Here is a 12278-nt window from a genome sequence, read left to right on the forward strand (position 1 = left end):
TTTCATTGCATTGCAATAGGTAGTGATGATGGTGACATTTTATGGTTTTTTTTTCCTGCATCTTGTTGCACTGAGATATGAAAAGGATAAATGTATTATGCATATTTTGGTCATTCTACGCCATGTACTTTACTGCAATGTGATTAGTGACCTTCATATATTGCTTGTCGAAATATCCATTATTGAGATCTCCATCAACTACTGAATGTAACCAGCTGTGAGGAGGAGCGCAATTTATACTTGATTGAATGCAGCAACACTACATAATCGTATGGAGAATGGAAGGAAGAAACTGAGTTTCTCAATGAAAAAGCAGGCACAACTTTAGAATTCTAAACCATAAATCCTTGAATTTGACTTGTCCTATATGTCTGCTTTTGTAGGTATGAAGAAGCAGACTCCACTTATCCCTGAGTTATCCCGCCAGATCTTATAGTTTGGTATTTGCATTTTTCTACTTTGTAAACTCATTTGTCCTCTTCTTAACAGTATCAGGTCAAAACACTGCCTGCATAAAAATACTGAAGTTGTCGTTCAGGGAAAACAGACTATAGATCTGATGTTGTTATATGTATAAGTCCATATATTAGAAACCAGAACATTCTCTAGTCCCTTTCTGATGCTGCTGTTCTGCAAATACCTTTAGTACCAGGAGGTAACCTTTTTCGAGGCAGAACTGTAATTTTTAAGTTAGCGAAGTCTTTTAAAGACTTTGATAGTAAAAGCTAAAGTGGGATGTGTTGCTCTAGGGCTTGACAATATAGAATGGATTCTTTTTCTATTACCTCAGTAACATTGAAACATCACTAGCACAATAACTCCCTATTACTGTGAAAGAAAAATATCCCTTGATGAAAGAAAGGAATTGTACATTTCTCAGCAACTGTGTGATGCTCATGTAACATTCCTCTAATGAGACAAAACCAGGAAGATCAAGAAGTCATGTAATAACAAACCCAAACTACATATGCACTTAGGATAAGTTACATATTAGAGATGTCATTGCACTACTCCAGCAGGTTTGTAACTCCACATGCCTCTCTCTCCTTTTGTAGTGAGCATCATGATTAAGTATAAACAGACTTTTAATTTTCCTTATGATATCCTTCTCCACGTGGGCTGTGGATCCGATTTCTGAATTTTTCTTCAGAGTGTCACCGCACTCACAGATCGCCGATGGCTTCCATGGTTAACGTTGCCTTTACTCAGTTTGCCACTGTCCTGCCCAGGAGCTGTTACCCTGCTGGGTACAAGGGGGTATTGGCCAGAGAAAGGTCCTGCTGAAGAGTCCGTAGCAGTAGATTCTTCCTCTGCCCACCTATTAAAGAAACAGTAGCCTTCTTCAGGTGTTTGTTTCCTGAGAGGATTCACTTCAGAGGCAGAAAGTCCCTGACTTTCTGTGTCCCCATGAGACAGAGCTGCTGCTGCTGGATGTAAAAATGGTGACACACTTAAGGGGCTGATGTTTTGCTCAGGGTCATCATTAGATGCAGGTGATGCCACAGGTGCACCAGAAGTAGTTTGCTTTCTTGACCTCAATTTCTGGATTTCAAGATCCTGTTTCCCTTTAGGAAGTTTATCCAGTTGCTGTGCTTTCAGAATCAGAGATGCTCCAAAGGTTCCTTGTAGAACAAAAATAAAGAACCTGATAAAAGAGGAAGAAATTGTCTTACCAGTGGGCTCCTTCCATAACTTGTATCACATAACACAAATCCAGTTCCTAATTTTCTGTTACTTTGCAGGCATCTGGTAGATACCTTACACCTGTTAGATGAAAGTTGACTCTTGAATCTTAATGTAACATGTAACTATACAATTATCTTGATCTGTATAGAGCCAAATACATGTATATAAATACTAAATAAATGATAGTAGAACCACTCCGTTCCTGAACAGTGCAAGAAAGATAAACAGAAGCTCACCAAGAGATGCACTATTTGAGGAGATTGAAATTATATTTATACTTCTAAAACAGGCTAAAGACGGGATCTAAATTTGGTAGATCTCATAAAACCAGAAATTTAAAAACCTCGGCTTGTGGATTTCCTCAGGAAACAGTAAAATGCCCATGTGTCCTACCTGCCCTATGCCCTTATATAACTTTATATTGTGTGCAGGGAGAGAGCACACATCCTATCTCCACGTCATGTTAATTTTGCCAGAAAACCAAATTCTCTTTCAAAGCATCGTTCTCATAGGATTTGACCTTTATGTACATGGCCTGAATACACATTTTAAGACAAACATGGGGACTTCTTTGAAATTACATTAATAAAGTTGCCATCTTCAAATCCTGCTGCTAAATCTATGCACAAATAAGGATAATGAGATTAAAAAGCCTAACAAGCTAGACTAAGTATGGAAAGGGCTTTTAAGGCAGTGGATTCCTCAGGCCTGTCTGCACAAGTAGGAGTGGGTGAACACACATCTGGAGTGCTTCTGCTCAGGCTGGTCAACCCCATAGCACCTCAGGTCTGGGAACTGTGCAGTTGCAGGTCATGGCCAGGCCGCTAAGAGCACAGCTACAGGGAGCCGAGGTCCATCTGCATGGAGCTGGTGTGGATCTTATTGTCCTCTGTCTTTGCTCTCAATTTGTCCTCTGTTTCTTCTGTGCAAGTTGCAGCTGAACCAGGCAGGAGGACAGAGAAGGGAAGGAAAACTGTGTCTTCCATCCTGTGAACTGCTTTCATTTGCTCCTGCCCTTCCCACAATCCTGCAGGGTGCAAGACTCAGTTACCTGTTGGACCTCTGCAGGGCTTCCTGGCAGACTGCAGTCTGCCTTCCACAGCTGGAGAAAGATACCTGGTTCATGTGTTGAAATCCCCCAAGAGACACAGTGCCTTCCCTTGCCAACAAATGAACACGTAATTCAGATCCTTTTCTTCTCAGACTCAGGGGATTCAGTACCTAACGCTGCGCAGTTCATGTCCCAAAACCAAGTTCAGAGGCAGTTTTGAGATGCGGTTGCACAGAGGATGCTCTGCAAAGTGCAGCCAGACAGTGCTGCAGGAAATCCCTGCACACGGGCAGGGCGCTGGGCCCCAGAGCGCGCCTGCACGCAGGCGGCAGCAGCGAAAGGAAGAACTGAGGGGAGCAAGGATTTTAACAAAAGCCCTTAGAAAGAAACCAAAATCCCAAGGCTCCGACTGGTTTCTGAAGGAGATAGGGAGCAGGCAGTGTGGTGAGATGAACCAACTGAAACTTAAAATTAAGCACGTTTTAACAAAGCGGGGGTTCACCACTGCTGTGACATGCTGACACCACTAAGTTGCAGCAGAAACTGGGGGCTGGATGTTCTGTGAACTGAGGACTCTGCAGAAAATGATCTGGGGTACCTACATGAAGGAACAACAGTTCTCCAACTTTGAAGATATCAAGATACGAATCTTTAAGCTCAGTGTCCTGCTGAGACAGCAACGATCTTAACCTTGCTGAATTCCCAAGATGAAGATACACGTTCTCTAACCACGTGTTTGATGTGGCTCTCAGTAGAAAGCTCAGGGTCAAAAATGGCACTGTGAATGAGGGCTGACAGGAAAACAAAAGTCACGCAGGAGGAAAAGCAGGCTGGAAAAGCATGCCCTGCCTAGGAGACATGAGACCTTACTGAACTATATGTTGTTTATCCTGACTTGAAGTTATATAATGTAACGTAAAATCACAAGAACATCTCAACATAAATGGGGAAATAATAATAATGATAATAATCATTTGAAGAAAAATATTATCTAGTCTTGAAAGGTTCCTTTTTAGACAAAATTAAGACTCAGATTCTAAAGCCTTAAAGCACTTATAAAATCAGATACTAAAAACGTTTTCCTGATGCTGGCAATACGAGTGTGCTGCACTAATTTATGACAACTAGGATGACCAGGAGACCAATAAAATAGTAAACCAAACCCATTTCTTTTGTTGTCCAAGCACAAATAAAGATTTTAAATAGGTGGTGCAACTCAAACAAAGCATATATGCTGAAAGAATGATTAAGCACCAAAACTAGTAAGGTTACCACACACATCTATTGGAATGGAATCAGTATGTTTTTCAAACAAGTTTTTTCGGCAACCTGTAATGCTACTTATCCCTCTTCAAATATTGTTCAGCCTCAGTTAACTCTATCTTTAACATACCTGATTTATTGCACAGAGTAGAACTAAATTTCTGGATGCAGAAAATGATTTCATATACAAACATGTTCTTAAATTTGGCTTAGTAATGCACTGTAATGTACTTAAAAAGCAGAATACATTTTGTACCTCTCAAAGCATATAGGAATATTTCAAAGACTTGCTTTCTAGTCTTGATCAGCTCAAGAACATTGTGTTTATGATAGTGAACATTTATGTAACAGATTTGTACCGGTAAACTCTGAAGCACCCCAGATAGAAAGGTTTCCCTGATAGGAAAACAAAAGCGGTAGATATATAGTGACTTATTAGGGTTATATAACTGAATAAATTATTGGTTCGTGAACTAGAAACTTGAACCCAGGCATCTGACTTCCACACTGATCACTTTTCCCCATGCAACGCATGTGGCCAATGTATCACATATCTATACAGATTAATATCATTAGTGTTACTTCGCTCAAATGCCTGCAAATCCAAAAAAAGAAAACTGAGAGGAAAACAATGCATCATTCAAACCTTGGCAAGAGTGCAATGACTGGGGTAATAAGGCACAGTAAGTAGAAGACGGGATCTGACAGCTGCCTCTCCATAATCCAGTAGGGGCTGGTGGGATTGCTGCAGACCACGCAGGTGGCATTGTAGATCAGAGAGAAGACAAAGTAAACCACCACACTGCCTATCATCGTCACCACGTGGAGCAGGGTCTGTAAGCAGAATTGCACAAAATGACAGTGATGCTTGTGAGACCCTGACTCTGTATCCTCCTGTTTTACACCCAAAGACAGATCGAAAAGAATGTATCCAATAGACCCTGCTACTGAAAAGTGCAGTAGGAAAAATACCTGGAAAATAACTTACAAAACAGTGACAGTGAATAGAGTTCTTTAAAAAACACGTCCTCATATATTGAAGTACATAAAAATTGTGTACTTCTTGTCCAAAGGCGCAGTAGAAGCAAATTCTGCCATTGTGCACATGGAGGTATTATCCTGAGGCTAATATTATAATAAATTCTGGCACATTGTGAAATCTCAGTGCATCTGTTGCTTACTTTTTGTGACCTAGAATTCAGGTAAATGGCTCTGAAAGGCAAGGTCATGTCTACACAGCAAGCTATGTTCAGGAAAGAAAAATAGTCATGTGAACAGGACATACCAAATACCTACCCATGTTTTCATTTCTAGAGCCTGATGCAAGAGAATGGTCAGGAGAGAGATGCTATTGATGGGGTTTCCAAAGGAAAGCAGATCTATGTCAGAGTCCTTGTATGTCTAAGGAAACAAACAGGTAGACTGCGATGAACCTCGACTGTTCAAAAGTATTTTTTTGTATTTTTTAAGGCGGATAGGAGAGTGAGAACATTAATGACCTATTTGGTACTTACCAAATAGGGGACAAAGAAGCAAATGAGGCTCTGATAGAAGGCATCCAACATCATAATCATAAAAGTTGACAGCTTGTATATCTGCAGGAGTTTATAGATAACAGTCATTATGATGGAACACACATCTCTAGTCTGTCCTGCAGGCATAATTTGCCGTCTGTTTTTCTTCCATTTGGACTATTGATTATAGATAACGGGTCTACCTTCAGGAGTAAACACCTCCTGAGCAGCTGATTTAGACCAAAGGCTTATGTGTGAACAGACATTTTCTCTGTGTTAACTAACTACAGACTTCAGGAAGATTAGTCAGTCAATTAGGGGTCTTAAAAGCTGAATGTCAGGAATGACCCATCCCTCCTCAAAGGACCCCATTCCTCAAATTATTTTTCAAACAAATCTCTTCCTAGAGTTATAGAATTGGTCAAAATCCCTTCTGTTAAGGTTCCTTCCACTGAAACTTCTATTCTGTGCCATTTCAATTTGACTACTTGTTATATTTAAACTTATCTAGGAACCTGCGAGGCCACAGCTCCTGTGCGGTGGCACGCACTAGTGTTGAGACAGAAGGCTGGGCTCCTACTCTTTCAGTGCAGACAAAATGTCAAAGCAACAGCAATGACCTCTTCAAAATGATAAAGAACATATATTTTGCATATATGTGAGATCCAAGAGCTCCTAAGAAAAGGAATGGGAAGTTTTACAGAGAATCTTCAAATTCTGCACTCCCTTACCTAGGTTTTTAAAACATCATTAAACGTGATGTGGATCACCAGTGTTCATCAGTGCTAAAAATCACAGTCCAAGATAAATAACGTAGGTATTGGGAGAAAAAGGAGAGAGAAGTATTCCTAAGTACCATGTGATTTTGTGATTTAAAACTAAGGCCACATCAAATTTTGCTCATTAATATTTTCATAGTTTCCTATTAAAAATGTTGAGGCAATTTGAGAATAAGTACTACTGTACTTTATGTATGTGAAAAAACAGGTATGTATGTCTGTATATGTGTGCTCTTCACAAACATGCGGAAGTCCGAATAGTTTTCTAAACCTGACAGACAAACTGATGTAAAAAAATAACATATTTCATGTATATTTTCTGTGGGTTACCAATACTGACTATTCGAAGCGAAAGAAGTAAATCAATGAAACAGTTCATGCCTGGAATAACCCAGACGTCAAACTGTGACAAAATCCTTTATGTATTAACAGATATATTTCCGAACCTGAGAATAAAAAAAAACATATGTTGGGTTGTTTATTGATTTAAGGGTTTGTGTTTCCTTGTCACTTTTTGCTGTAAACTTTTTAACAAGATTTTCTTCTTCAGTAGGTTGAGAGATGGTTTGAAGCACCAAATCTGAACAGAGTTTAATCAGGGACCAACTAAACTACTTTACCCTCATTCATTACATGCCCTCAGTGCCCTCACTGAGAAATTTTATATATATATATATATATATATATATATATATATATATATATATATAGTGTGTGTGTGTGTGTACAGATATACATACACACATATTTGCTCTGTGGTCTCTTCTTCAGATCAGAAATGTCAAACACAACATTAATGTATCACTCTACTTATTATAATGCAGCATGCTTGTACCAAATTGGATTAATCTATATATTTAGAGGCAGAATAAACCTCCCCATTTCCGTCTTCCAACTGCGACCAAGCACCCAGCCTCACTTCCAGGAAGCAACTTCAATCATGTGTTCCTTACCAGCTCTTCTGACAGCTACAATTGTACCTTCTTTTGTTGGACATTAGTAAACTAGAAACCATAAATGGATCATTTTGTTCCAAGTAAGTCTAAACTCTTTTCTCCCTCCTCACAAACCCAAAAATCCTGTGGTGCTTTGGCTTATCAAGCAGTTATTTCAGCAACCAAGACATACCTCTGAATTTCGTCCATTCTTGTACAACTCGGGCAAACCTAGAAGTGTTTCTGCAGAAACATCTCTATCCAGGACTCCAAAGAGAAGAGGAGGCGCCGAGGTGAAGATGAGATTGAAAAAAATCATCTGGAAGTAATCTATCATTGTGCTGCCTGAGAACCCAGAGAAGAACTGGTACCAGAAGAGCAGGTTGACATAGCTCTGTGGAGAAGTAAATACAAACACAAAGTCCTGTTACAAGCTAGCTGTGGCTCTCCGCGGGTGCAGAAGCACATCCTTCACACTGGCGTGATTTCATTTCTCTTTGGGCTGTGGGAGTCGTGAAGCTGCACCTTTTGTGCGGCCTCTCCTTGGTGTCCTCTTCCTTCCCCTGTGCTCTTCCCTACTATTACAGCTGATCTGGACCCTTCAGTTTGCAATGCATAGATGGTCTATGTCTCTCATAGTTCCACCTGTGAGGCTAATGTAGTACATTGGTTATTAACAGAGCCTCCCAAGAATATATTATTTTGGTTAAAGGTACCATCAGTAGACAGCTTTGCACTTTATTCCATAAAGCAGTGTATCTTAAGGAACTGCTTCACACTGATCCACTGCGATACAGCTTTTTAAAAGCCATCGGGTTTCTTTAAGAAAATAGCAGAGAATAATTCAGTAAACTGTTCACAGCTCTGAGCACCAGGTTTTAAAATCCTTTTACAAACTGGTTGTCTATGTGGAATCAAAGGCTTCCTGCACTCTAATGGCACTGGGGAGATAATAGAACAGCAGCCTCCCAGCTTGAAGAGCTATTTCGCATTGCAAATAAATAACCTTTGAACTCTAAAAGGATACCCAATCCGGAAAAAAAAAAAAAGTTTCCATTTCCTCTACAAATTTTAACACTGATAAGAAGCAATCTTTATTCAAAATTATTAAAAAAGTATAGATACTTTGAATTCTAAGTAAATATTCTTTCATGTTCAGAGTGTATTTCCCATCAAATGGACTTGTTTGCACTGTCTTGTAGAAACCGTATTACTATCAGGTTTTTCCACTTTACATTATTCTTCAATGCGCAGCTAATTTGCATATACATTAAATTTTTAATAAAAATGCCAGATATGACTTCATCATTACTTGCAAGTGGTTCCTATCAAATTAAATGCAAAAATTCAGAGGTTTCACAGGCAGCCAATTCTTAGTGTAGAGCCAGCTTCTATATTCGAGCACTAATAATCTGCTCTTCCTTATGCAAATTTTATTTTGAAGCTCATGGGTATTATTAATAGTTTCTCGAACTACCATATAAAAGTTACTAAGACTTGAATCCTTTTTCCTCCTGCTTTTTCAAATTATATTTAGAATCCATATTTTTCCTCAATGCTTTATGCAGCACGTTACCGAGAAGGAAGTAGCATACTATAAACTTGCAAAGTGAATAAACAGGAACTGTAGCTTCATAAAAAGAGTGTATAACCTGCAAACAAACGAACCAACCAACAAAACCTCACCCAAGAAAACAGGAGTGGAGTGGAGAAGGCAGAGCAGAGCAGAGCAGAGGAAAGAAGAAAAAGAAAACCCCTCAGCCCTGAACTTAACCCTTGCTAGGATGAAAATTTTAATAATCTTACCACATTTTTGTAGAAAAAGTAAATCACCATCTTTGCCAGGCGAGCATAACACCAATGGCCATGGACAAGAAGCAGCTTTTTGAGATGCTTAAATCGGGATATTGCAAAGTCACTAGCCATCACAGCCTTTGGGAAAAAGAATAGAAGTTAATTTACAATAAATCTTTTTTCCCCACCCAATACAATGAAATTTGAACATGGACATTGAAATGATTTCCTACTACTGAATATTGTAGGAAAACAAACAAACAAACTCACACCAAACCCAAAACAAAACAAAAACCCCACCAAACTTTGAGAAAATAGTTGGAACTTCCTATTTCTGCAGAATTCTCCATCTTAGGAGAATGAGGAAAGGGGATAAAGGAGAAAGAATTTGGTGCAGAAAACACTGAAAGACAATCAACAAAACCTGGTAATGCTATATTAGAGATGATTCAGAAACCAGGTGTTAACCTAACACTGGACAGGCATCTGCTAATTTTCCAGGATTATGAGCAAACACGTTTGTCCATGCATGCTAATTGTTGGCTCAAAACACTCTTTTTTTGGCTGAACTCATAATTGTGAACTGCATTTTAATTTACAACAGTAACTTGCATCTTTAATGTGACACTCAAGAGTACAGGGCTACTATGAAACTGAAGCAGCAAGAGACCACCTCAGAAAAGGGGACAGGAAATAAATGGACGTGATACCTGCATGCCTTCTTGGCCAGATATCCCAACTCCAACATCAGCTGCTTGAATCATACTTACATCATTTGCACCATCGCCTAGAATGGGAAGACAGGAGGGAACAATAAATGTGCAAGAAAGGGTGCTCAGAACATAATGCCTATATCAGAACAAGAAAACAAACCCAAACCCGGCTATGCTGATAAACAAAGGCTATTCTGTACTATCATGCATCTCAATGAGGGTAATTGACACTCAGCATCAAGCAATCATGACCTCTAGGATGTGTTGTTGGTTGGAATGCCCTTCTTTCCAGGAGACGTGGATTCACCAGGTCTAAGCCTGACATTGGGACCGGCTGGGTGGTGGCCCGGACACCCTGACACCATCTATGTCTGCATTGTTTTGTATGTTTCTGCTTGGCAAACTCCATTTGCTCAGCAACACACTTTGCAGCAATTCTCCAAACTAGGTGATAAATTTGATTGCAGTTGACAATGTAACAAGCCAATTTCAGGAGTTATTCTACTCATTTCAACTTGCAGCAATATGTCAAATACATAACCAAATTTCCATGGAAAGAACAGCCATGGTTGTTGCCTGCAACGTGGAGATTGCGAATGAGGTTAGCTGGTAAAGAAAAATAAATGAAGGCTGAAAGCTTATATTTTGAACTCTAAGGCAAAGCAAGAATTTTTAAAAATACATCAGACTTCCTTTTCTGTTTGGTCCACAGAGATGTATTTTTTAAAAATCGATTCTGCAAGGATCCTAGTGGGATCACTTACCAAAAGTGGAGCAGGAAACTCAAAGCACTTCACATTATTTGAAGGTAAAACTAAATGCATCAGTGCTTAATACCACTCTGGGGATAACTCCGTTTTCAGAAGTTTGGAAACTCTGACAGGAAAAGGGCTTTATGGAAAGACAAACGGTAACTGCTGTCGACTGTATACATACGTTTGTACTGGTGCACATGAAGGTGACTGCTGGGAGAGTTTGAATTTGGAGTGCATTTGTCTTGTTTGAATCGGGGCCAGGTTTACTCAGTGAAAGCTGAAGAAGTACTTTCATACAGCTTTGGATCAGGAAATACTATTCGATGCTATTTTTTCCCACTGTATCCCAAGGCTCAAGAAACAGCTCATACACTATATTCCATACATTTCCTTAACTCATAAAGGAAGAACCTGCTTCCCTCTTTCTCCCGTAAGATTCAAAACGGAGGTACCTATCGACAGGGTCACCACTTTAAGCTGCCTCCGGACAAGTTTGACCACCATGCTCTTCTGCAGAGGGGTGGAACGGCAGCACAGCACCGAGCGGCAGTGCTTCGTCAGCGCCAGGAACTTCTCCTCCAGGCCCCCCTGGAAGATGATGTTCAGCGTCCGTCCGTCAATCACCAGTCCAAACTCAGGACTGGGGGCCTCAGAGACTGAGAAAGATGTGGGGATAACGCCAAAAAATTTCTTCCGTGGTTTTTCGACCTCGTAATTCTTCCTCACCTCTTCCAAGGTTAAGTTCAGGAGAGATTCACAAGTTTCCTATGAGAAAACAGAAGTGGTTCTAGAAATAGTTATCTCCATCTCCCTTTAGAGCACAGCACTGACAAAGCGTATGTTTGTATAGTCACGCCAGCGGGCTTAAACCTATCAGATGAACATTGTGGAAAACTGACTGAGAAACGCACTGATTCATGAGATTGGAGATTACTTCAATGACGTGATCAAATCCTTCAGAGGAAACACTACGTATCTTATCAGCTCGTTAACTGTAGTAAGAAATTATTTTAAAAGAAAATAAAATTATATTCACATCAGGAAGACATATTTGTACTTGCAGTTCTGAGAGTACAGAAATTTTTAAAAAATCCTTTTTTTTTTCTAAAGGAGATTTTAAAAATCGAGTTCTGATACCAATGATGTGAGATATTGTAGCATTTGCTTCCCTTAGAAGTAAACTGCAGTAGAGAAACAAAACAAGAGGTTCAGATTTTCAAAATTACCCAGTAATTTTGACAGCTTGGCCTTTTCTAGTTCACAAATCAGGTGTTTGTCACAATTAAAGACAGAAATAAAGCTTCATAAGTCTCAGCACTGTGCCTCAAACACAAATTTAGTCTTTCCCTCTTAGCAAATTTGCCTCATATTGGACCAAACTCCTCTTTCAGATGCAAACAACTGCAATTAACTTCATATCAAACACAAACAGATTTAAGGGGAACATTTTTACCTCCCCTATATAGATCTCTTAAATTGGCACACCACTGTCAGAGAAAACCCAGAATGATCTAAAAGCTATTTTGCTGCCTGTTAGTACTAAAAGTCCTCCTTCTGTTGCATGGCACTGAATACCTGAGGAGCTAATCACTCCCTTTTTCTACCTTTTCTGTCAGCTTTATTGAGTGATGATTCAGTTCTAAAATGTTATTTTCACTTTATGTTGCATAAGGTACATGTGTAGGATGCTTGCAAGATTTAAATTACACTTAAGTGGGAGGTTCTGCAATCAAATGTACCTCTGACATCTAATAAAAAGCTGCATATAGCCTGTACACTGAAGACTTC

The 12278-nt window shown here is 39.5% G+C and overlaps 1 protein-coding gene across 1 annotated transcript in view; it reads right to left on the minus strand.

Moving 5' to 3' along the window:
- Window positions 1-312: 312 nt before the first annotated feature.
- The window catches only part of ATP10B (ATPase phospholipid transporting 10B (putative)), a 52800-nt gene continuing 40834 nt past the window's right edge, over window positions 313-12278 (minus strand). The window contains exons 15-22 of the mRNA XM_065644185.1: window positions 10943-11255; window positions 9733-9809; window positions 9035-9160; window positions 7422-7622; window positions 5515-5595; window positions 5297-5401; window positions 4647-4834; window positions 313-1645 (exon numbers count right to left, since the gene is read on the minus strand). Coding sequence (XP_065500257.1) covers window positions 1147-1645; window positions 4647-4834; window positions 5297-5401; window positions 5515-5595; window positions 7422-7622; window positions 9035-9160; window positions 9733-9809; window positions 10943-11255 — 1590 coding nt within the window. The 3' untranslated portion in view covers window positions 313-1146. The remainder of the gene's footprint in view (window positions 1646-4646; window positions 4835-5296; window positions 5402-5514; window positions 5596-7421; window positions 7623-9034; window positions 9161-9732; window positions 9810-10942; window positions 11256-12278) is intronic.

Source organism: Caloenas nicobarica, chromosome 13, assembly GCF_036013445.1.
Source record: "Caloenas nicobarica isolate bCalNic1 chromosome 13, bCalNic1.hap1, whole genome shotgun sequence".
Taxonomy (NCBI): Eukaryota; Metazoa; Chordata; class Aves; order Columbiformes; family Columbidae; genus Caloenas; species Caloenas nicobarica.